Source organism: Mustelus asterias, chromosome 24 (assembly GCF_964213995.1).
Source record: "Mustelus asterias chromosome 24, sMusAst1.hap1.1, whole genome shotgun sequence".
NCBI lineage: Eukaryota > Metazoa > Chordata > Chondrichthyes > Carcharhiniformes > Triakidae > Mustelus > Mustelus asterias.
This window is the reverse complement of record NC_135824.1, coordinates 2,379,294-2,405,088: the sequence shown is the minus strand read 5'-3', so window position 1 is coordinate 2,405,088 and position 25,795 is coordinate 2,379,294. Positions and strand designations below refer to the sequence as shown.

The window sequence follows — 25,795 nt, the reverse complement described above, 5'->3', positions numbered from 1 at the left end:
TGCCACTAATCTGTTTTAGAGAGTAGGAAGTTTTGAGATTTCCTTTATCTTACTTCTCTGCAAAATCTGCCTTCAAAAAGATTACAACCACTATCTTGTAAATTGGAATTCAAGAATCTACAAGTGTGCTCAGTTTATCATTTATTCCATTACTTGGTGATTGATGTGTGGCTGAAACAAAAGGCTCTGGTTAAATGTGGTTCCTGCCCATAGGGCTTATGAAGTTTGTTTTCTTATGATAGCTTATTGCAAAATGCACATTTTTGACCTAATTTTTAATCAAAGAACAAAGAAAATTACAGCACAGGAACAGGCCCTTCGGCCCTCCAAGCCTGCACTGACCATGCTGCCCAACTTAATTAAAACTCCCTACCCTTCCGGGGACCATATCCCTCTATTCCCATCCTATTCATGTATTGTCCAGATGCCCCTTAAAACTCACTAATCATTTTAAAATCTGTTACTGCTCTTGCCACTCCTGCCTATCCGAGCAGGCCTACTTTCGTTAGCCAAGAAGGAAATTTGATTCAATGACTGCCCAAAGTATACCATTAATTTAAACCATGTGCAATGCCATGCTCAAACCGCGTTAGATCTATAGTTTGAATTTACAATTGAGCACATTCTTGTAAGATTAGAGTTTGGACTTCAACAGAATGTGTCTTTTGGTGGTAGTTTTGACAATCTGATTAAACAAATAGATTTGGTTTTGTAAAACTGACTTTTATAGTTTGTTATACCATTATAACTGGAATATAGTGACAAGGCAGTGCCATACTGAAACCAGGATGGTGCTGAGAAAGTATAGTATTTCATATTGTGTTCATTGGTACAGGGGGCGGCACGGTAGCACAGTGGTTAGCACTGCTGCTTCACAGCTCCAGGGACCTGGGTTCGATTCCCGGCTTGGGTCACTGTCTGTGGAGTTTGCACATTCTCCTCGTGTCTGCGTGGGTTTCCTCCGGGTGCTCCGGTTTCCTCCCACAGTCCAAAGATGTGCGGGTTAGGTTGATTGGCTATGCTACAATTGCCCTTAGTGTCCTGGGATGTGTAGGTTAGAGGGATTAATGGGTAAATATGTAGGGACATGGGTGGGATTGTGGTCGGTGCAGACTCGATGGGCCGAATGGCCCCTTTCTGTGCTGTAGGTTTAAGATTCTAAGGGCCCTGGCACTTGCTGCATCTGGTTAGCACTGGATGTTTTCAACACCATTTCAGTTCAGGCAAGTGTTAAAGTTTCCCCTACAGTACAACAGGATTACACTTCAAAAATACTTCATTTGCTGTAGAGTGCTTTGCGGCTGTGAAGAGCACTACATAAATACAGTCAATTGCAAATCAATCTGTTTTCTACAATGTGTTAAAAATGTGTCTGCATTATTGGAGAATCCCAACTTGCTGTCTTTCCCCCTGAGATGGTCATAAGATCCCATGTCACTCTTCAAAAAGCAGGAACTCTCAAGTGTTTTGGCCACCACTCAACCAACACAACTAAACCAGATAAAGTGGCAAGCATTCCTTTGGACCTTGCTGTGTGCATGTTGGCACATTTCCTCAGTTACAACAGTGACTAGAATTAATGTATAACTGCAGAAAGACTTGTCCCAGTGTTTGGATTCAAGATTCGTTGCCAATCAGTTCAATTCTATTGTACGTTATTATTATAGTAGAGATTAGGGACTAAAGCAAAATTTAACCTTATTGCCTCCTCTTTGCCAAGCTTGTTAAACTGATTCACCATCTTTTAACATTTATTAGTGTTACAAGTAGGCTTACGTTAACACTGCAATGAAGTTACTGTAAAAATCCCCTAGTTGCCACACTATCTGTTCGGGTACACAGAGGAAGAATCTAGCAAGGCCAATGCACCTAACCAGCATGTTGTTTGGACTGTGGGAGGGAGGAAACCCACGGAGAACATGCAGACTCCACACACTGACCCAAGCCCGGTCCTTTGTGCCACCCCGTATCTTCCAAATTTAAATTTTTATGGTGTAGAATTGAAAGTTATATTTCTTCCAAGAGCATATTGTTAAGGTCATTCTGTATGGCAAGCAGAACCAAACAGGTGAAAGCAAGTAAACCATTCTGCCGGTACTTTGTGCTATGATGTTAAAGTAAAATTTGGATTATTCCTGCATGAAGGCGTCTTACATTTACCTGTTGTTTCAGATCTAGCTGATTCTCTATCCTCAAGTCAGTCTACAGAACCAAATCAAACCGCTGTGTTGAAAGATCCTAATGACATGTTTGGAGATCCAGATACAGAAAATGTAGAAGCTTTGGAAGAGGTAAACACACCTGAGTCTTGTAAGCCTGCTCAGGAATGTGAAACTCCGTCAGAAGCAGACCTCGCTCTGGAAACTCTAGAACACGTACCCGAGTTAATCAAAACAAATGACTCTGCTCAACCAACACAATCTGAAAACAGTGATTCTTCCAAACTCATCCCAGAAGCAACACCATTACAGAATCTGTCCATGGAAAAGATAACTGAAAAAACAGATGTTTCTCAACTGGTACAAGAGGTGGAAAACGCCGCAGAAGTTGATTAAATATGTGATCAAGATTTGCTGGTGATTGCTTTAAGGTTTTGTATTTTATTGTGCAAGCAGAGTAGAATGGTGGTGAGGTTTGTTTTGGTTGTAGTTTATTCCCCACGCACAGGAACTCATCGCAGTTTCAGAGTAAAATATTTTCAGCTTCACAGCAATGTTAAAAGTATTGTATAAATCTGGCATGGATGTCTACTTTTGATGCTACATTTTTAGCATCAGTGCGTGTTAACTCAAACAGTAACCTCAAATTTAGATTTGTATTAAAGTTATGAGTGTATTGATTGCTACCAATATATAAAGGGAAAGAAAAAAAAATCACAAATGATCCATTAGCTTAAACCATGCTGTATAACTCCAAATACTCTTAAACCATAACCTAAGTTTGAGAAAAAACCTTTTATCTAGCATAAGTTTTCAAAAATTGGAAGCAAAGCAAAATACTGTATCTGAAATGAACACAAAATACTCTGTGGAGAGAGCAACCAAGTTTAACATTGAGTTCAATGAGTTCTACCCCAGTAGAGTAATAATCAGACTCAACATACCTGCTGAGTTTTTCCAGCACTGTTCAAAAAATTGAAATTTTTTTTGCTTGGTAGAAACATCTAGTCTGTATAGGATAACTTTGAATTCAACTTGAGAGATCAGTTCTGTATTTATTTGGAAGAAAGAAATTGCTCCAAACTGGACATTCACATTAATGACAAAACTGTCATCCATTAGAAGCTTTTACTTCTTAACCTCCCTGGAAAGGATGTGAAGATTAATTGAACCATGGTACTTTTATTTGTGCCAATCACAATTGAATTAAAAATTACAAATATTTACATCCAGTTCAAAAAATCTTTGTACATCTTATTTGCATTGAAACATTTACAGAAGCTCGAGTGGCTTTATAGGTAACAGCTGCTTTAAAGTTACTGGACCCTGCCATTTTCTTTACTTCTAACTGCCTGCAATTACAAGTTGCTGCCAAATTTGCTTTAAAAACCAGAACGTGGGTATGTCTTTTTTTTTAAAAAATCTGTTCCAATAGTGGTTTTGGTTAAGAAATTACAACAGATTTAAAGTCCTGACTTAAGCAGGGCAATCAACCAACTGTAACATCAAGTAATGCCAATTCCTTGATTTCTTCTAACAATGAATAGAGACTGTTTCCCTGGGTTTGACAGTATTCTTTATCTTCAATTCTGATTGAGGTATTTTTTGCATGCTCTTGAGCAAGTTGTGCCTCTTCAGCAGATCTGATTACATCCTGTACCAAGTCTGTCTTTGAAGTGTGTGAAGCTTCATGTGTAGGTTCAGTGCTGGCTGTGTTACACGGTTGGTTGCTGATGATGTCCAGTTTGATACTGTCAGGATGTGACCGGGATGAGTGTTCAGATATTCTTACCTTTTTGATCAAGATGAGGGAAAGCAAAAGTTTAATCAAAAGTCTGTTATAAGATACGAATTTAAAATGCTCTAAAATCAGACTAGAGCTGTAATAAAGAATACTGGACACTACCACAGGCTCTGGGGAGTTACAAATAGCAACTATGAATTCAGTCCGTCAGTGCAAGGGAAGAATAAAAACGATCAAATGATTCACGTTACAATAGGGGGAAAAGGACTAAACCATATGGCAATGACGCTGTGAATTACAAAACTTTATTAATGTTACAAATGAATTTTCTACTTTAATGAATCACATCCTCTTGCTATTTGTTTGTCCTTCACTCAAAGCTCACCAACTTTGCAGAATAACAAAGTTATCACATTGCCAGAAGTACGAGCAAAAGGAGAAACTCAAATCTGTCCTCCTTTCTGTTGAATATTGTACGTTTCTATATTTGTCTACTTTTTATTTTAGATTTCCATGTGATGCTTTTTTTTAAAACCTCAAATTCCGTGCCATTTGTATATGTATTATAAAACTCTATACTTACAGTGATGTGATCAAACAGAGAGAAAGTAACCGATTCTCCATTCACAGTACTGGAGATAATTTTGTCTCGAAGGCGTTTGAGAGAGCCAGGTTTCCAGACACACGACCCATCAAGCTGTGCTGAGATCACAAGACCCTCTTTATTCTTTAGGAAAGCTGGAGCCTTTATGCCATACCTGGTTTACACAGTACATCTCAATTTACTTTTGCCATTAAATCACGTACAGGAGGAGAAAAAAGGTATATTAAAAAAAAGTTCAATGTAAAAAAAGTCTTAGTGAACACTATACCGAAGCAATTTAATCACAGCAAGCTTACAAAGAATAAAATAAACTCTGGTGGTATATGCCAGGAGTTGTGGAAGATCCAATGGTCTCTTTGTTATGGCTCTGTACAGAAGGAAAATTATACTCATCCATTAGCTAAATTACTGGCATCAAATCATTCTTTCAATGAAGGTCATTGTACTCCTTCTGTGCCAGATATAAAATGCGATCAGTTTCACGGAGAGTTATAAAAGCAGGAGGAGGCCATTCGAGCCTGCTTCACCATTCATTTGATCATGGCTGATCATCAAATTCAATATCTTGACTCCCACCTTCCCCCGCCCCCCCCCCCCACCATATCCCTTGAACCCCAAGAGCTATATCTAATTTCTTCTTGAAATCGGACAATGTTTTGGTCTTAACTGCATTCTGTGGTAGTGAATTCCACACATTCACCACCCCCTGGTTGAAGAAATTTCTCCTCACCTCAGTCCTAAACCCCTTACCCTCACACTATGACCCTAGTTCTGGACTCTCCCACCATTGGGAACATTACAGAAACATAAGAGTTAAAGGGGGAAGAAAAATCTTGCACTCAATGAGCCAGTGTCGTCACAGCTGTAATGTAGGAAATGCAGCAGCCAATCTGCACAGCGCGCTCTGACGATCAGCAATGTGATGGCGACTAGGTAATTGTTTTTGAGATGTTGGTGATCTTTCTTGAATAGGAGTTGCCCATCTCTGGGTGTAATGTCTCATCTGAAAGACGGCACCTCCAACCGTGCAGCAGTTCCTCCATTCTCTCGAGTGCTCACCTGAATTTTGTGCTCCACTCTCTGGAGCAGGACTGCTGCCAACTAACAACCCTTTCCCTTTACTCCACTCACCACTGACTGACACAAGCTTTTGTTTTGTGCCGTGTGGTCATCTTGTACAAGCTCATGGGCCCTTTAAGTATTTTGGTTTAGTCACACACACACGGAAATTTAAAGGACCCAACTTGTGTGTGACCTGAGTGAGAACTTGCAACTTTGCTTGAAGGTACATTTGCCCCTCACCCTTTTAGGCTCATTCAGAATTTCAATCTCTTGTTAACTATGGACAGCCAATCTACGCTTGCTTCTGAGACAAAGTTGTAGTTTCAAGCTCAATGGCAGTATTTGTATGATTTAGAATAGAATATAGTCTAGAGTTATGTTTCACTTCAGTATTTAAATGGAGAGCGACAGCAGAATGTTGCAGTACAGAGGGATCTGTGTGTCCTTGTACACAAAGCACTAAAGGTTAACATGCAGGTACAGCAAGTAATTAGGAAATAAAGTATAAAAGTAGGGTAGTCCTGCTACAGCGGTCCGGGGCATTGGTAAGACCACACGTGGAGTACTGTGTGCAGGTTTGGTCTCCTTACTTGAGGGATATATTTACATTGAAGACCGCTGATTCTTGGGATTAAGTGGTTGTCTTAGGTTGAGGAGCTTTGGCCCATATTCATCGAGTTTAGACAGATGAGTGGTGATCTTATTGATAGAAGATTCTGATGGAGTTTAGCAGGGTAGATGCTGGAAGGATGTTGCTTCTTGTGGGAAATTTAGAACTAAGCGGCACAGTTTTTAAAATGAAAGAGGTTCCCGATTTAGAGGAATTTCTTCTAGAAGGCCATTAGTCTTTGAAATTCTTTTCCACAGAGAGAGGTGGTTGGGTTATTGAATGCATTCAAGGCAGAGTTAGACGGATTCTTTGATCCGCAAAGGTGCTATGGGTCATGGGACAGATAAAAGTGGAGTTAAGGCCACAGTCAGATCAGCCATGATGTTATTGATGATGGAGGAGGCGTGATGGGCCAAATAGCAAATCCCTCCTATTATGATTAAGGGATTGTCAGAAACCAAGACTCTATTCACCTTTCCACTGAATGTACAGTTAAGGGAGTCTGGTATCCTGGCCACTGATCCCTTAATCAACAAACCAGAATATGGTTGATTTTGTGGTACACTGCTGTGCAAATTGGATGGTACATTTACCTCCAAAACAAGTGACAACCATTTCAAAAACAATTCACTGACTTTGAAGCATTTTAGGACAGAGAGAATGTGAAGGATGCTTTATAAATACAAGACTTTGTTTTTTAATGTAGCCCTGAACAGCCATAAGCATCACTCAATCGGGATACGAGTTGGCTTGTCCCATGTTTTGCAAGTATAGGCCACAACACAAAGAGACGTACAAACTTTTCTTTAGTGTATGCATTCATGATCAGTTAGCAAATTGCAATCAAGATTAGTTTTTAAATTCTAGTGAGCATTTTCAGCAACTTACCGTGGTACAAAGACCAGCACGCCATTTGCCCGTATTGAGTAGATGATACCATCTGCTGTGTAACGCTCATCAGAAGGGTCTTTATCCTTAAAGTACATGCACTGAAATAACTCTATAGATTGCTTCTGCACACGCTGAGCTGCCTAAGAATGGAACAGGAACAGATTTAATTAGGCCACAGCATTCGACTGTGCAATCGTGATTTTAACTTGCCTGTGTGTGAATTTCTACCATATTCCTATGAACCCATGGTCCTAAAATTTATAAACAACATATCGATCATGCTGATGGGACTAGTGTAACTACAAAAGTATTAAGCTGACATTAAATTCCTTCAGCATCCCTTGCAGGGAGGAGCAGAGAAATCAGACAGGATAGAGATTATTTTATTACTCCTGGGAAGTCTAAGTGCTCATGAAGTTTGTCTGTCTCGTTTAGCCTATGTTGAACAGATTCTGTTTGCCAAACAATCAATGATGGGATCACATATGAAGAATGGTCTTCATATCAAGTACTGTCAGTGCCCAGAATACTTACCAGCTTCAGTCACTGAATTATCTTTTTTAAATATAACAATTGCTTGATTTTAAAAAAATATTTTCCGCAGATGCAAGTTACTGAAGGAAGTTACTAGTTGATTTCCCTGAATATTTACATCACCAATCTTAAAAATATTCATGGCACTCAATTCAGTGAGCATTAAACAATTTTTTCTATATTTTAAAGATATTTCTATTCCCTCTTCTTCTGTGGTCCAAGCCAGCTGTTGTCCGGGGACTCGAGCAGAATACTGGGAGGTATATCTGGCACTTTTCCTCTCTAAGGAATCTGGTTTCTATGATCTAGCTGAGTTAAAAACTTGCTAGAGATGTGTTCAATTGTTACTTATCGAAGAGAGTATGGCTTCTCAACTGCAAAGTACTCCTCAACAAGCTTGATATCTACGTTGATTGTTGAATATTTTTATATTCTACTGTTCAAAATGTGGAAGACCTTTCACTTTGAACCCAACGACAGCACCAAGCATTCCCAGGTCAGGTTTTGAATGGTGAGGTGCCATTTACACTCCACCTCAAGTATGCTTCAATCCCAACCATAGAGTTGCATTCAAAGCTGCACAGGGTGAACAAGATATCTTATGGCCTGAGTGGGCAGCATGGTGGTACAGTGGTTAGCACTGCTGCCTCACAGCGCCAGGGACCCGGGTTCAATTCCAGCCTCGGGTGACTGTGGAGTTCGCACATTCTTTCCATGTCTGCGTGGGTTTCCTCCGGGTGCTCCAGTTCCTCCCACACTCCAAAGATGTGTGGGTTAAGTGGATTAGCCATGCTAAATTGACCCTCGTGTCAGGGGGATTAACAGTGTAAATATGTTACAGGAATAGGGCTGGGTGGGATTGTCATCAGTGCAGACTCGATGGGCCAAAAGGCCTCCTTCTGCACTGCAGGGATTCTATGAGTAAAACTTGCAATTTTAAATGTCCATTGACCATTAATCTAGGCTGGATTCAAATGTAGGTCACAGGATTGTTCCAAAGTAATGTCTACTCTTCCAGCTCACTCTTTAAAGGACTATCAGGGAAAAGTTGCTTAACCTTTCCCCACATTTGTCAATGTGCAATGGTACTGATAAAATTGGCAAGTCTTTTGTTCTCCCTCCCTAATGTGATTATGATGACATGTGTACAATTATTTTATGCTTTGTAAGCAAGGGGAAAACGCTTACTGAAGTGTTTGCCTACTCACCCTATTCTTGTTGTTAATATGCTGACATAATTCCGTTAAATCTTTGTTGCTGAGTAATGAATCTTCTGGTTCCAATTTCTTATCCTTCATTATTGCTGCCATCAGTAGTCTGTGCACCACTATATCTGCATATCTTCTGATTGGAGAAGTGAAGTGAGTATATTTCTCCAGAGCAAGACCTGTGACAAGACACAAAGCAGTTCTTACCATATAGATCTGTGTCAAATTGTGTAGATAACCTGGTTTCAGGACTTTACCAAGAGAAGGGACAGGTTTCAATTTCCACCCCTCACTTTCCAAGATCATCTCAAAATGTTAACCAATATTTTACACAGTAATACTGCAGCTCCCACTGATAAAATAAATCATAACCTGTATTAGACCCTAAACCTGGATTCATCTCCAAATTATAAAATGAACTTGTTTCCTTGTATTATACTTGAACAACTAATGCAGCTAATCTAATGGGCACCGATCTTCCTACACATTGCTTTTGGGTTACTAACAGGGACTCGGTTGGACTATCCTTTACCAAAAGGGTAGAATGAAAGTGCTGGAGGAAGTATAATGATACCAAAGCAGCACAGATTTGAGCAAAGAACAAGGTACCACAGTTGTCTCTAACAGTCCATCACTTCTAAAGCCTTGTTTCAGATACAGCCAGACTGATGAATGATCTGGGTGTACAGGTGCACAGGTCACTGAAAGTGGCAGTGCAGGTGGAGAATGTAGTCAAGAAGGCATACAGAATGTTTGCCTTCATCAGCCGGGGCATTGAGTTTAAAAATTGGCAAGTCATGTTGCAGCTTTATAGAATCTTAGTTAGGCCGCACTTGGAATACAGTGTTCAATTCTGGTCGCCACAGTACCAGAAGAACGTGGAGACTTTGGGGAGGGTACAGAAAAGATTTACTAGGATGTAGCCTGATATGGAGGGCATTAGCTATGAGGAGAGGTTGGAGAAAACTTGGTTTGTTCTCATTGGAATGACAGAGGTTATGGGGCGACCTGATAGAAGTCTGCAAGATAATGAGGGGCATGGACAGAGTGGATAGTCAGCTTTTTCCCAGGCTGGAAGAGTCAATTACTAGGGGACACAGGTTTAAGGTGCGAGGGGCAAGGTTTAAAGGAGATGTACAAGGCAAGTTTTTTTACACAAAGGGTGGTGGGTGCCTGGGACTCGCTGCCGGGGGAGGTAGTAGAAACAGATACAATAATGAGTTTTAAGGGGCATCTGGACAAATACACGAATATGATGTGAATAGAGGGATATGGTCCCTGGAAGGGAGGGGTTTTTAGTTCAGTTGGGCAGCATGGTTGGCGCAGGCTTGGAGGGCCGAAGGGCCTGTACCTGTGCTGTAATTTTCTTTGTTCTTTGATAGACCTCTCCCCTGCTCAGACAGCTGAAAGTCTTGAAAGTTAAACAAATTTAGAACAGACTTGTGAGCCACTGGGGACTAGCAGGATAGTCAGGGCCAATGGGACCAAGACTGAGCCCTGGGCATTACCACTTTTATCTGGGAGACAGTTAGAGGGTGCCAACCCTGATCAGAGGCCCCAGCAAGGTACCAATTTTTAAACCCTCCTTATCTTAGTTTTACTTTTCAAAAAAGCCTGACTAACCTATGACACAATTTGCTTCAGGAAGAGATTCCCTTATTTTGAAATGTTGACAATTAGACTTTGCAAACTTTCATCTGGTCATGGCCCTCAACTGAAAAATGACGACAGTTTCGACAGGACAAGTGCTGTGAGATTGCAGGTAGTTCAAATATGCAGAAACCGCAGTGCATTTGCTTAACCAGATCCTTCTATTTAATTTTATAGTAAGTACCTTTCCACCAATTTGGCAAGTTGTTTCCAGCATTGGAAATGGGCTCGTGCTGCTGGCCGGGTGCGTGCTGGCCCCGTGCTGCTGGCCGGGTGCGCGCTGGCCCCGTGCTGCTGGCCGGGTGCGCGCTGGCCCCGTGTCGCCGGCTGGGTGCGCGCTGGCCCCGTGCTGCTGACCGGGTGCGCGCTGGCCCCGTGCTGCTGGCTGGGTGCGCGCTGGCCCCGTGCTGCTGACCGGGTGCGCGCTGGCCCCGTGCTGCTGACTGGGTGCGCGCTGGCCCCGTGTCGCCGGCTGGGTGCGCGCTGGCCCCGTGCTGCTGACCGGGTGCGTGCTGGCCCCGTGTCGCTGACCGGGTGTGCGCTGGCCCCGTGTCGCTGACCGGGTGTGCGCTGGCCCCGTGTCGCTGACCGGGTGTGCGCTGGCCCCGTGTCGCTGACCGGGTGTGCGCTGGCCCCGTGTCGCTGACCGGGTGTGCGCTGGCCCCGTGTCGCTGACCGGGTGTGCGCTGGCCCCGTGTCGCTGACCGGGTGTGCGCTGGCCCCGTGTCGCTGACCGGGTGTGCGCTGGCCCCGTGTTGCTGACCGGGTGTGCGCTGGCCCCGTGTCGCTGACCGGGTGTGCGCTGGCCCCGTGTCGCTGACCGGGTGTGCGCTGGCCCCGTGTTGCTGACCGGGTGTGCGCTGGCCCCGTGTCGCTGACCGGGTGTGCGCTGGCCCCGTGTCGCCGGCTGGGTGCGCGCTGGCCCCGTGCTGCTGGCCAGGTGTGCGCTGGCCCCGTGTCGCCGGCTGGGTGCGCGCTGGCCCCGTGCTGCTGACCGGGTGTGCGCTGGCCCCGTGCTGCTGGCCGGGTGTGCGCTGGCCCCGTGCTGCTGACCGGGTGTGCGCTGGCCCCGTGCTGCTGACCGGGTGTGCGCTGGCCCCGCGTGCGCTCCCAGTTCAGCAACGCCTTAAATTTAAAATTCTCAAGTTTGTTTTCAAATCCCTTCATGGCCTCATAATTTCCTATTTCTGTAACCTCCTCCAACTCACCAAAATTTCTGTACTCCAATTCTTCCCTCTTGCATGCTCTTGATTTCCACTGCGCCCCTTTTGGCATCCCTGCTTGGGCCCAAAGTTCTTAAATTTCCTCATTAAATCCACCCACCTTTCCCTCCTCCTTGCAAGATGCCCCTTAAAACCAAACTCTTTGACGTAACCTCAAAAACCCAACAGAATTTTTAAAAACGTGGCTCAGTCAAATTTAATTCAAGAATGCTCCCGTAAAGTGCCTTGGGACATTTAACGATGGTAAAGGTGCTATTTATATAAATACAAGCTGTTGTTGTAAGTGAAGCACCATTCTTATATAAATGCTCCATTTAGGTATGTTCCTATCAAACACACTCTATTTTGCAAAATGGCTTTTAAAATATTAGGTTATTTTTATTTTCCACATATTCATGGCAAATACATGTAATCCAATTGGAACATTAATCTACTAAAATGCCATGATTCCTGTCAGTTCAGCCCAGGAATTCTGTAAGATACCTTAACAGACACCTGCAATGCAGCAGTGAACAGGCACTGAATAACAGTCTGATTTCTGCATTACGGAGAAGCTTAATAGAAGCAGCAATGACTGACCAGGATGTCTCGAAAAGATACTTATTTATTCAAGGTCAGAATATCCAAATACTTATTGTGGTCCTTTCACTAATCATAAACCCTGTCTCACTCAAGAGACACCAAAGTGGACAGAAAATACATTTGAAAACATTTTAAAATTATTTAAAGGATTTACGTCTCCTAGTTTCTGCTGCAACTGAAGTTAATATGGAAGTAATAGAGGGGCGGGAGAAAACCAATTGAAACTCTCAAGAAACATCCGAGATTGCATTCTCCAAATTAATCCCATACCCTGTACATTCGGTTTTATCTGCATCAGAACATTACAACATAGAAATATAAAAATAACCTATATATAACTTCACATACCATAATGATAAAACTCATCCTCTGAGCAGGAGCCAGTCGAAAAATAAACAGCGTTGGACATTGCCTGCGTGGCCATGGATCGCAACAGCTTGTTCACCTGAGCATCATCTGGGTCTTCTGCCATGTCCAGTGAATCTGCCAGAGCCTTGTTGGAGCTACAATTGTCAACGTAAGTATTTGAAGTTAGAACATATACATACGTGTACACACAGACACACTCATCACAAAATCTCCTACTCCAATTCACTTTCTGCAAGACTACAGAACTACTCATTCTCCACCCCCTCCAAACCCAAATATCCCTTAATATAACCAATGAATTCAAGCTTGCCTTCAACTCATTAATCTTTATTCATTTACCTTATCTTTTATCCTACTCTTTGTAAAAATTAAAATAGAATAAAAATCCCCCATGAGAATTTACACACAATGTTATTCACATGTTACCAAAAGAGAGAATGCTGGAAAATCTCAGCAGGTCTGGCAGCATCTAAGGAGAGAAAAGAGCTGACGTTTCGAGTCTTGACAAAGGGTCATCTGGACTCGAAACGTCAGCTCTTTTCTCTCCTTACAGATGCTGCCAGACTTGCTGAGATTTTCCAGTGTTTTCTCTTTCCGTTTCAGATTCCAGCATCCGCAGTAATTTGCTTTTATCTATATGTTACCGTGTATCTATTTCGAAACCCTTTGCCTTTGCACAATCAACCAGCTCAGTGAAGAACTCCTGCTGTGGCGGAGGATGACGACGCAGCAAGGCTTGGTGAGGCAAATTCTCAGTTATCTTCTTTGCCACCCAGTGGTTAGCCAGAATCATGCACTCTGCTACAGTCTCGTGCACTTCCAGTGGCTGCTTTGGGACCAGGTCACTGATGTTCTTCTTCTCATCTAACTGCACTCGTAATTCAATGCCTTCCAGCTCCAGGGCGCCGCCAAGGGCGCGTTTAGCTCGAGTGTGGCGAGCTATTTCAGTCAGCTTCTCTATCGCCCAAATCAAGTCATTCATTATTTTATGTTTATCTTTCTCGTCAAGCCCTTTGAGCTCAGTGATATCAGCCATAACACTCAGATCTCCATCCAACAGGGCCTGAGCAGCTTCATAGAACATCTTGTACGCAGATTTTATAATTGTTCGTCCAAACCACACCTTAAGGACTTCATAGTTAGTTTTGTCCAGCTCCCACATCACAGACACTGCGTACCTGAAAAGCAAAATGGATGCAGAAGATTAACCTTCATTCTGAAAGGTGAATTGAAACCACAGCAGACCGTATACAAGTCATTTATCATTCACAGTAAATACAGCAGCAGTGTCTACGTTTTGCTTCCTCAAATGTTTACGTTTAAAAAAAATATTTATGTACAGAGACATTGAGAAATTTCCTTGTTCTGGGCAAATCCTCATAAGCTTAGGGTAGGTCTCCTTACAATGTGCCATAACCTCAACCTCCCCGAGTGCACTCATTACTGCATTAGTGTCATAGTTTCCTTTCCCCGTCTCCGAGTCCCAATTTAAGTTAAAATTATACGATTATTAGATTTTATGCCCTTGAATCTTCCTTCACCAGAAGCTAGAGAAGAAAATATGAAGTGTATCACAAATAGTTTTGGTTTTTGAGGTGGCACAAAGCTGTCAGTTTCAGTTGGAGAAAAAATTATTTTATAAGTTTCTGTTACACAAACTTCTTGTTGAATCAGAAGAGGCACCATCGGTTTTCTGGAGTTAACAGGGAAGGAATCAAAGAACCTTCTGCAGGGATCTAACATACGGTGCCACAGATTGTGTGTTAGCACCAGGGCCCTTATAGTAGGTTGCATTTTCAAAGAGATTGTTCAGTAGAGGTGCCAATTGGAGACCAAGATTTTCCCCACGGGGTGGGGGGCGTAAAACTGTACTGCATAAATTACCTCTCCCACCCTGCCCTGTTCTGTTCAATCTTCCGGTCTCACCAAGGCCCTGTACAGGCTGCTTTACCATAACTGGAACAGCTACCTGCTCTCTGCTAGGGCAAAGGGCAAACAGACAATACAGGTACAAATCCCCCAATTGCAACAATGGGATTTTTCTCTTTCATAGCATTTTGCAAACCTGATACAGGTGACACTTACCTGTCAGCACCTCCAAGTAAAGAACACAGATCTGCACTGAGGATGGTTGGTAACATGTCATATCGGCGATCTGCTAGGTAACACGTTGTTGCCCTGCAAGAAAGTGGCAGGTGTTTGCGCATGAATATTATGCATAGAGATAAATTTACACCAACAATGCTCAGCAGTCCTGTCTGGAGATCATAACATTTACACAACTTCACAACAGGGGGAGCAATGGCAGGTGTCAACTATCACAAAATAAGAAGTCTCACAACACCAGGTTAAAGTTCAACAGGTTTATTTGGAATCAGGAGCTTTCGGAGCGCTGCTCCTTCATCAGGTGAGTGAACCTGGTGTTGTGAGACCTCTTACTGTGCCCACTCCAGCCCAACCCCGGCATCTCCACATCATGATTACCACAAAAGTGTATTAATGAGTATATTTACTAATTCCCCATTCTGTGGTACGGCACCCACAGGTCTCTCAGCTCTGGGGGGCACCTACATATTGTGCTGTAGCTGCTCAGGTTCCAGAATACACAGGGCTTGCTCCACACCACTAAAACCATAAGAGCAGTGCTCACTGGAAAATTCCACACCAGGGAAAAAACCCATTGGTTAATGAAAATATCAAATACATTTCTGATAAATGAATTCTTTTTTGAGATAGTATTTTGAACAGAATGTATTCCCCGAATTTCTTTCCTCTTTAGAATCATAGAATCCCTACAGTGCAGAAGGAGGCCATTCAGCCCATCGAGTCTACACCAACCACAATCCCACCCAAGCCACGTTCCCATATCCCCGCATATTTACCCTACTAACCCCCCTGACACTACGGTCAATTTAGCATGGCTAATCAACCTAACCCGCACATCTTTGGACTGTGGGAGGAAACCGGAGCACCCGGAGGCAACCCACGCAGACGCGGGGAGAATGTGCAAACTCCACACAGACAGTGACCTGAGGCCAGAATCGAACCCAGGTCTCTGGCGCTGTGAGGCAGCAGCGCTAACCACTGTGCCACCCTTTATTTTATTTCAAAAGCTGTCTTTTCCGTTATGATTTTTATTTTACAGTACCTTGATCTAGCCTCCAGGTCTGTATAAGAATTTAATTTCACAAAGTGAGTGACGTCTGCAATGTGAACTCCTAGTTCCAGATTTTCATTTGCTAACTTGCGAACAGAAAGTGCATCATCCACATCCTCACAGTCCTTGGGGTCGATGCTGAACACCAGGTGAGTACTCCGTAAATCTACTCGCTGGCCTTGCTCCTCAGCACCAATCTTCCAGGGATTCTCAGGAGTGTTCACTGGCATCTCACGCACCTACAGAATGGGAACAAGCAAGCAAAAGATATTGGAGAAGTTTCAAATATACTTCAGTTTGCATTTCAATAAAAATAGTCAAACTCTTTTATTTTTAATTTTTTCCCTTTTAATACATGGTATAAACTCATCATGAATCCTATTTCCCTTACACCACAGTCTGATGATCTGTGACCACTGCCAGCCTTATGCAGTTAATAGGGTCAAAGGGAAATGGTACAGGTTCACTCTGTGACCTCTCCCCAAACAGAGAATCCAGTAGAAATCTGGCCTCTAACTTTGTGCCTTTTTGTGAGTGAGACCTGGTAAACTCACTACAGTGAATTGTGAAACAAAACAAATGCAGAGCAGTCACTTACAATGCCACTTTTAAAATACAACATGCAAGTGTACGATTTTCCTCATGGACACAAACGTGATACAACTACACCCTGGGGCTCAATAGTTACCTCACAGCTCTTCTTTTGTTAAACAAGGTTTCAAAGGATTACATACCACAATGAAATTTAAATCTCCTCTAGGAAGGATAGACTTGGCATCAAAATCTTTTTTTGTTTCTCTACCTGATTATTTCCCTTTACCTCCCTGCCACCCTCCTGCTGCCAAGATACAGCATACAGTCAGCAGCCCTACAATCTTATTAAGAAGCTATCTAACTGTGGGAAGCACCATAAACAAAACTAACTCTGTCCTCAGCTCCCATCCAAGCATGTGGTCAGAGTAATACAAGAGTGCCAGCTAAGACCAGGTAGTTTTACTTGTTCTCTGTGACTGTTATGTTGACAAACAATGGCAGATTTCCAGAAGTTGCAATGAGATAAATGACCACTTGACTTGTTTCTGGCAGTGTTTGTTGAGGGTCTAAAGTTGGGCAGGGGATCTGCAGAAACATTCAAATACTGCAACTGAACAGGCAGGCAGAGATTAATTTAAGGCAGCATTTCTGACAATCTAGCACTCCCTCAGATCTATGTTAAAGCACCAGCCTAGGATTTATACTCGGATAAATTAGAGTAGGGTTTGTATCTACGACCTTCTGTCTCTGACGTGTCAGCTGCTTCCACAGAGCCACACTGACACACAAAGCACATGAATATTTTCAGTACGAGAATGCTGATGCGCTACTTGGTCACATGGCCAAATCTAACCCTGTGGGTACAGGCAGTCCTCGAGTTACAGCGAACGACATTTACAACATGTATAAACTGACACGCCGTTTCAACGTCAGAATCGATTTTAAAGGCACCTCGCCAGCGAACTGTAGGTCTTTACCAATTATGTTCCTCAACGTTCCACCTTTCATAACGACTTGAAGGGCAAATTGTTGCTCAAATGTAGCACAGAAATGTTTTTGAATGTGTAGGCACCATTTTATCACGCGAAACACTACTTTCATTCGTGGGACATGGGCGTCGCTGGCTGGCCAGCATTTATTATCCATCCCTAGCTGCCCAAAGGGCAGTTGAGAGTCAACCACATTGCTGACTGTAAGAGAGTTACACTGAAGCAGACTCTCAAAAACCTTTCATTATTCAGGAACTAATAATGAAAGGTTTATAACATTGTCCCCGTGGGAAAACTGGTTCCAACTTACATTTTGACCTACAACTCAGTTTTTAGGAACCAATTGAGTTGTAATCCAAGGACTGCCTGCGCTATTACTGTATGTCCAATAATTTTCTTTGTAATTTAGTTAAAATGCAAGCTCATTGTGTAGAATCACGGTGGCACAGTAGTTAGCGCCAGGTTTGATTCCTGGCTCAGGTCACTGTCTGTGTGGAGTCTGCATTGGTTTCTGCACTTTAGGTGGACTGGCCACGCTACATTTTCACTCAGTGTAACCCAAACAGGCGCCGGAATGTGGCGACTAGGGGATTTTCACAGTAACTTCATTGCAGTGTTAACGTAAGCCTACTTGTGACTAATAAATCAACTTTACTTTAGAATCGCAGTACATGAAATTCTACTACTAACAACAACAACAATTAAAGAATCCCATTCTTTTACAACAAGGTTTAGTAAGTATAACGGTGTAACCTGAGCTTCAGAGAAAGGGCTAACTGAAATGCTGTTTTCTACGAGAATGGCCGCAACTTCAGTCTCCAGATCGCCAGCTTTTCCAAGAACCTTCACAAAGTGTCCGTTGGGATAAAGAGAAGTAGAATCCCAGGAATCGATGCGTACAATAATTCGGCAATCCTGCGTAATCGAGAAAAGGAAAGAAAAAAATATTCAACATCCTTTTTGAGTCCATGACAATACTCCAAAGTTGATGAATATATTTAGGTGTACTACCTGAAGAACAGAGTGTAGCAATTCTTTTTACCGCACTTCGCTCCAGGCGCATACTCGATTCAACCAACAGTATACAATTCAACATTTCCATAGCTACAGGGTTGGCAATTGGTCAGAGTCGGACACAAAGAAAAAAACAAGTAAAGCAGAAAATCAATAAGAAATATGCATTACTAATCTTTCTGATGTAAAAATGGCTCCTTGTGCCTTCAGAATCTCAGAGCGCTTTGCACCATTTTCTAAAAATTAAATTTAAATATTTTGGCTCATCAGAGGAAACCAACTCCGAATAATTAAGAAGCCAATGGGAATAGGATACAGTAATCCACTCTAATACGATTTCTCTGGAACCTACAGGACCATTGGTTAGTAAGAGTAGAAAATTGAAGTCATTAGTGAAAGCAGGAGCTGATCCCTGCAGGCACAGTCACATTACAAATCCAGCATGATTTAAACCATTTTATTTACCCGAATCTTTTTATGTTTTTCTATGACTGATTTTCCAAAGTTCAGTATGGCTGCCATTCTGTTTTGACTACGGGTGAATCCTTTCAAGTTGCCGGAGCGTGTGATTTAAAAATATTTTACAAGACTACTTGGTGGATAAAAAATTGCCTCATTTTCCCTCCTCCCTGATTATTAAATCTCCTTAGTTATATCTACCGAGAATGATTTATATTTAATATGCAAGCTGCCCAAGTGGGTACCACCTGTTGAACCTCAAAATCTGAAACGCTAAACTGGGCATTAGAGTCAGAATGGATTCAAAGTATTCATGTCCAGCACGGATATATGTGCAAACCTGGACACGATCACAAAAAAGGAAATGAAATACATGAACATTCACATCCAGATGAACATCGTATTCACATATACACCAATACACACACAAACCCACACCAAACCATGCTGCATGTACACAACCTTGCGAAGACAAACAAATTGACCAAACATTTCGGCTTGGGCACAACCCGGAAGTCAGACCTGGAAATGTGCCAAATGCGAAACCAATTGCAACTGGGGTGGCACGGTAGTGGTTAGCACTGCTGCCTCACAGCGTCAGGGACCTGGGTTCGATTCTCGGCTTGGGACACTGTCTGTGTGGAGTTTGCACATTCTCCTCGTGTCTGCGTGGGTTTCCTCTGGGTGCTCCGGTTTCCTCCCACAGTCCAAAGACGAGCAGGTTAGGTGGACCGGTCATGGTAAATTGCCCCTTAGTGTCAAGGGGTCTAGCTAGGCTAAATGCACTGAGTTATGGGGATAGGGCCTGGCTGGGACTGTGATCGGTGCAGACTCGATGGGCCGAATGGCCTCCTTCTGCACTGTAGGGATTCTATGGATTCTATGATGCACAACACCAAGGGAGGCTCCTTACAGTAAGCAGTGTTTCGTTTTGTTTCCATAGAGATGCGAATCGGTTAAAGCACAGGCAATGAATCAGGCAGGATCTCACATTTAGACCCCGGTCTGCAATGAATGAGCTCATTCTAGCTAATTCAATGGCAAGAGTGCTATACATAGCGAGCTTGGGTTAAGGGCGGCAAAAGTCACCAAGATTCCTGACCATGGTTTCTATCCACTCATCCATGCCAGAAAGCACGTGTATCTGGATCAGTACTGAGCAGTGAAAAAGATCAAGCCCTGCTAAGACTGGGAGCAAAGTAGAAACTGAACAAAAAAACGTGAAAAGTGAAGAATGATTTGGATGAGAATATAGGGGGCATGGTTAGTAAATTTGCAGATGACACCAAGATTGGTGACATAGCGGACAGTGAAGAAGGTTATCTAGGATTGCAATGGGATTTTGATCAATTGGGCCAATGGGCTGATGAATGGCAGATGGAGTTTAATTTAGATAAGTGCGAGGTAATGCATTTTGGTCGATCGAACCAGGGCAGGACTAACTCAGTTAATGGTAGGGTATTGGGGAGAGTTATAGAACAAAGAGATCTAGGGTTACAGGTTCATAGCTCCTTGAAAGTGGAGTCACAGGTGGACATGGTAGTGAAGAATGCATTTGGCATAATATTGAATATAGGAGTTAGGATGCCTTGTTGAAGTTATACAAAAACATTGGTAAAGCCTCAATTGGAATACTCTATACAGTTCTGGTCACTACTATAGAAAATATATTATTAAACCAGAAAAAGTGCAGAAAAGATTTACTAGGATGTTATCAGGACTTGATGATTGAGTTATGAGAGGCTGGATAGACTGGGACTTTTTTCCCTGGAGCGTAGGAGACTTAGGGGTTGATCCTATAAAGGCCTATAAAATAATGAGGGACATAGATAAAGTAGATAGTCAACATCTTTTCCCAAAGAAAAGGGAGTCTAAAACACATGTTTAAGGTGAAAAGGGAGAGATACAAAGCAGCCCAGAGTTTTCTCCACACAGTGTGTGGTGAGTGTCTGGAACAAGTTGCCAGAGGTAGTGGTAGAGGCGGGTACAATTTTGTCTTTTAAAAAGCATTTAGACAGTTAGATGGGTAATAGGTACAGAGGGATATGGGCCAAACATGGGCAACTGGGACTAGCTTAATGGTAAAAACTGGGCGGCATGGACAAGTTGGGCTGAAGGGCCTGTTTCCTTGCTGTAAATCTCAATGACTGTATGAATGGCGGAGCAGGCTTGCGAGACCTACTCCTCCAAGTGACGTCAATTGCAGCAGCTGGCACATCTGTGAGGTTGGCAGCTTTGTGGATAGCACACTGATAGATGTGGTCACCCCACAGTTTGTATGCAGGGAGACAGGGATTAGGTGACCACCAGACAGTCAAGTAGAAACAGGCAGGTGATGCAGGCGTCTCCTACTCTGCAACCAGTATTCAGTTCTGAATATTCAGTTGATTACTGATGAGAATGATGGTGCATCTAAAGAATGCAGCCAGAACCAAGTCCATGGTACCATGGGTGGCTCAGCTGTACAGTGGGTACAAAAAAGCCTGGAAGAGCAATAGTGACTGGTGATTTAATATTTCGGAAAATAGACAGGCTTTTCTTAAGTTATAGTCCAGGATGGGTGTGTTAGCTACACGGTGCCAGGGTCAAGGGTGTCACTGCACAGCTGCAAAGCACCCTGAGGGGAAAGGGTGAACAGCCAGCAGTTGTAGTCCACATAGGTACAAATGACACAGACAGAAAGATAGATGTGGCCCATGGGGTCCGAATTTAGGGAGTTAGGCAGGAAATTAGTGGGCAGGACCTCAAAAATAGTCATTTCTAGATTACTCCCAGTCCCACGTGTAACTGAATATAAAAACAGGATAAAGCAGATGAATGTGTGGCTGGAAGGATGGTGCAAGAAAGAAGATATTATATTCTTGGGGCATTGGGACCTGCTCATGGGGAGAAGGGACTGTACAGGCCAGATGGGGAGATAGATAGCTCTAAAATAAGAAACAGTAAGTTCATAGGTGGGGACAGAGTGAGGGTGAATAAAGAAAATCAGGGTTACTGTACACATATGTGAACAAACGGATTATGGTAATTAAGACTGCTAAACTACAGGCGCAGATTGCCATTTGGCAATACAATGTTATCGCTACAACAGAGCTGGGTCAATGAAAGGCAGGAATAGGTGTTAAATATTCCTGGATACAAAGTGTCCAGAAAAGTTAGGAAGAAAAGGTGGAGGAGTAGCATGAATAAGGAGAATATTGCAGTGCTGGAGAAAAGGATGTTCCAGAGGGATAAAGAAATAAAAATATGCTTATGATTGATGTCAGGTAGAAAATACAATCGAGAGCCAGACTGAATACAGAAGTTTCAGAGGAGAGGTGAAAACAAATAAAGCAAAGGGGGAGTATGAAAAGAGATTGGCAGCCAACATAATAGGAAATTCCAAAACCGTCTAAACTGTAAAAGGATGGCAAAAGGAGGAAGAGGGTTCTTTAGGGACCAAAAAGGATTTCTGAATCATATTCCAAATTATGCACTGGAGACCAGGTCTTTTTTTTTGTTTATGGTCAGATACATTCTGTTTCACTCGGCACTAAATGCTGATGTGGCCTCCATGACTGCAGACACAACAGAGAATTCTGGAATTTATATGCATCCTGGGGTTGATCTCCCCCGCATCTATAATATTCATCAGAATTTCTGGGCTGTTGACCTATTTTCTTCTGTCCCCTCCCTACCTTGCTCGGTGAGTTTCTGCTCTCTCTTCTGCACGCTCAATTCTGCCCTCCCAACTTGCAACGGTTGTGCACCATAGCTGATTCACTTCACCTGTATGCACGCACTGTAACTTGAGAGTGCCTCTCTCTCTGCACTCTCAATCGCCTGAGCTACTTTCATGGCTTTCTCTAAGGAAATCTTATCCTTCACCAGCAGCCTTTTCTGTATATTTATATCATTTACACCGCAAATTAGTCTGTCTCGCAGCATGTCACTTAGCAATGGTCCAAATTCACACGGCTCTGCCAAAGTTCTTAGTCTTGCCATGCACGTCTCAATTGTCTCCCCCGGGTCCCTTACAGCAGAGTTAAACTTACAACACTGCATGATGATAGATGATCTGGGGTCATAATGATCCTTTACCAACGTTACAAGCTAGTCAAAAGAGTTAATATCCAGAGTTTCTGGCGATGTTAAATTTCTAGTGAGATTATGTCTGGGTGCACACATCATAAGCAGAATGACTTTTTGCTTGTCCTCTCTTGTACTTTCATCAGCGGCAAAGAAATAGTGGAATCTTTCAATATACTGAACCCAGTGTTCATTCTCTAGGTCAGAAGAATCGACTTTCCCCAAAAAGTGGCATTATTTTCACTTACTGTTGCTGCAGAGATTTATTTTTAAAAAATCTTCAAAGGCAGACATTCCTCCCCCACTCCCTCGATTGCAAGAGCAACCAAATTGTTTATTCGAACAAAACTTTAAAAGGGAGGACCACAAAATCACCTAACTCCTCAACTCCCCGGGGGTCAACTGCTGCTCCGCACTCTCAGACTCGCGCTCAATCGCCGTGTAGCGTGCTCTACCATGCCACCACAGCTTTGCATCTGTCTTTATCAAGGAAGAAGATGCCATGTTGCAAAAGGAGGTAATTCAGACACCAGAAGGGTTTAAAATTAATAAAAAGGCTGTATTGGATGAGCTGTTTTCACTTAAAGTGGATATGGCACCACGTCTGGAAAAGGTATTTCCAAGGATACTGAGGGAAGTAAGAAGGGCAACTGCGGAGACACTGGCTATAATTTTTCAGTCTCCAGTGTACGTAAGGGTGGTGCCAGAAGACTGGAGAATTCTAAACGTTACACCTTTGCTCAAAAAGCTCAGCAAATGACTTCAGGCCATTTAGTTTAACTTTGGTGGTGGCCAAACTTCCAGAAACAGTAAACAGGGAAATAATAATAGCCACATGGACAAATGTAGGATAATAAGGTCAGCTAGCATGGAGTTCATAGGGAAAATCACATGAATCAACTTGCTGGAGTTTATTTGAAGAGGGAACAGAGTGAGTTGATGAGGGCAATGTACATGGACTTCCAAAAGGCATTTGATACTGTGCCACACAACAAACTTCCGTGTAAAGCTATGCTCATGGAATAAAAGGACAATAACAACGCAGATATGGAATTGGCTGAGCAACAGGGAACAGAGTAGTGATTAATGGATGATTTTTGGGCTAGAGGAAGGTTTGTAGTGGTGTTCCCCAGGGGTCAGTGTTGGGACCCTTGCTTTCCCTGATATATATTAATGACATAGAAGTTGGTGTATAGGGCACAGTTTCAAAGTTTCCTTTGATATATAAGGTATAAAGATAAGAAACTTCGAAGCACTGTGAGGAGAATATTGTAGAACTTCAGAAGGACATAGGCAAATTGGTGGAGTGGGCAGGCAGGTGGCAGATGAAGTTGAATACTGGGAATTCAATTTGGTATGAAGAACATTGAGAGACAATATAAACTAAAGGGTACAATGGCTGTAGGAACAGAGGGACTTGGGTGCACAAGTCATTGGCAGGTGGCAGGGCAGGTTCAGAGAGTGGTTAATAAAGGATACATTATCCCTGGCTTATCCATAGGGGCATAGAGTACAAGAGCCAGGAGGTTAGGTTGAACTTATATTAGGCACTAGTTTGGCCTGAACTGGAATACTGCATTCAGTTCTGGGCAATGTGCTTTAGGAAGGATGCTAAGGCATTGGAGAGAATGAAGAAAAAATTCATGAGGATGGTTGCAGTGGTGAGGAACTTTGGGTATGAAAACAGATTGGAGAAATTATGGCTGTTTCTCTTGGAGAAAAGAAAGCTGAAAGATTTGATAGAGGTATTCTAAATCATGAGGGGTCTGGACAGAGTAGATAGGGAGAAACTGTTCACACTCGTGAAAAGACTGAGAACAAGACATGATTGGCAAAAGAAGCAAAAGTGAATGGTTAAGGTTTGGAATGCACTGCGCTGCCAAAGTGTGTGGTGGAGGCAGGTTCAATTGAAGAATGCAAAAGTCTGTTATCTGAAAAGGAAGGTAGTTCAGGGTTGTGTGGAATGGCAGTAAGGGAATTATTCATTCGGAGAGCCGGTGCAGACACGATGGGCCGAATGGCTGCTTCCTGCACCGTAACAATTCTGTGATTTATCTATAATTCCCACCTGTAGGGATTCAGCTTGCTGGGTGCTGATCCTTATTCTAGGAATTCTGTAATCCCAAGGTGTAACCAGGATCTTCCGAGTATTTTTACCCTGAGATTGTATGTCTTCTTTGGGTGGGAAGGACGCAACATAATCTCGCCAGTTCCTTTGGATAATTCCAACAACTCTACCTACAAATGAAAAGGCAATGTCAACCTGAACCCCTTTTACTGAAAATGTGGGAGATGTTTTCGCCCTTATATCATTTATTGTTTTGTTTCATATAATATTTAAGTAAAAGATAATGGATGAAGTAATTAACTGTAAAATTTTTGTCAGGGAAATTATACACAAAACAAACAATTTTCCATTTTATTAGCGTCGCTTCTCACCAATCACTACCCATTGACCCCCTCTCCCCCAACTCTGCTGTTTCAATGTGCATTTCCATGCCCTTTCTTGATGGGCTGTTGAGAGGCACCTGACAATGGTAATTTTGAGAGAGTTTGCCATTGCGCGCTGCCTTTTGAACATCTCCCTCACAAACTGGAAAAGTAAAAACTGAATCCCACTTTTAAATGAAGGTGAGAAGAGGAAGCGTGATCAAGAGTTCCTTTAAATCCCTTAGGTACAGGCAGCACGGTGGCACAATGGTTAGCATTGCTGCCGCTCAGCGCCAGGAACCCAGGTTCGATTCCCAGGTTGGGTCACTGTCTGTGTGGAGTCTGCACGTTCTCCCCATGTCTGCGTGGGTTTCCTCCCACAGTCCGAAGACGTGCTGGTTAGGTGCATTGGCCATCCTAAATTCCCTGTCTCTCCAAACAGGCGCCGGAGTGTGGCGACTAGGGGATTTTCACTGTAACTTCAATGCAATGTTAATGTAAGCCTACT

The 25,795-nt window shown here is 42.9% G+C and overlaps 2 protein-coding genes across 9 annotated transcripts in view; one reads left to right on the top strand and one right to left on the bottom strand.

The window, feature by feature from the left end:
• The window catches only part of tipin (timeless interacting protein), a 37,052-nt gene extending 33,658 nt beyond the window's left edge, over nucleotides 1–3,394 (top strand). Inside the window, exon 8 of one of the 3 annotated variants that reach the window (XM_078241155.1) lies at nucleotides 2,173–3,394. In XM_078241155.1, coding sequence (XP_078097281.1) covers nucleotides 2,173–2,555 — 383 coding nt within the window. In that variant the 3' untranslated portion in view covers nucleotides 2,556–3,394. The remainder of the gene's footprint in view (nucleotides 1–2,172) is intronic. The other 2 variants (XM_078241154.1, XM_078241156.1) reach the window with 2 other exon arrangements.
• Nucleotides 3,324–25,795, bottom strand: part of dis3l (DIS3 like exosome 3'-5' exoribonuclease) — a 48,212-nt gene continuing 25,740 nt past the window's right edge. For 4 of the 6 annotated variants that reach the window (XM_078241152.1, XM_078241151.1, XM_078241149.1 and 1 more), the window contains 10 exons: nucleotides 24,926–25,095; nucleotides 18,070–18,231; nucleotides 15,785–16,032; nucleotides 14,722–14,814; nucleotides 13,281–13,814; nucleotides 12,616–12,770; nucleotides 8,813–8,991; nucleotides 7,068–7,210; nucleotides 4,487–4,661; nucleotides 3,324–3,951 (listed from right to left, as the gene is read on the bottom strand). In XM_078241152.1, coding sequence (XP_078097278.1) covers nucleotides 3,649–3,951; nucleotides 4,487–4,661; nucleotides 7,068–7,210; nucleotides 8,813–8,991; nucleotides 12,616–12,770; nucleotides 13,281–13,814; nucleotides 14,722–14,814; nucleotides 15,785–16,032; nucleotides 18,070–18,231; nucleotides 24,926–25,095 — 2,162 coding nt within the window. In that variant the 3' untranslated portion in view covers nucleotides 3,324–3,648. Of the gene's footprint in view, nucleotides 3,952–4,486; nucleotides 4,689–7,067; nucleotides 7,211–8,812; nucleotides 8,992–12,615; nucleotides 12,771–13,280; nucleotides 13,815–14,721; nucleotides 14,815–15,784; nucleotides 16,033–18,069; nucleotides 18,232–24,925; nucleotides 25,096–25,795 lie in introns of all 6 variants that reach the window. The other 2 variants (XR_013500752.1, XM_078241153.1) reach the window with 2 other exon arrangements.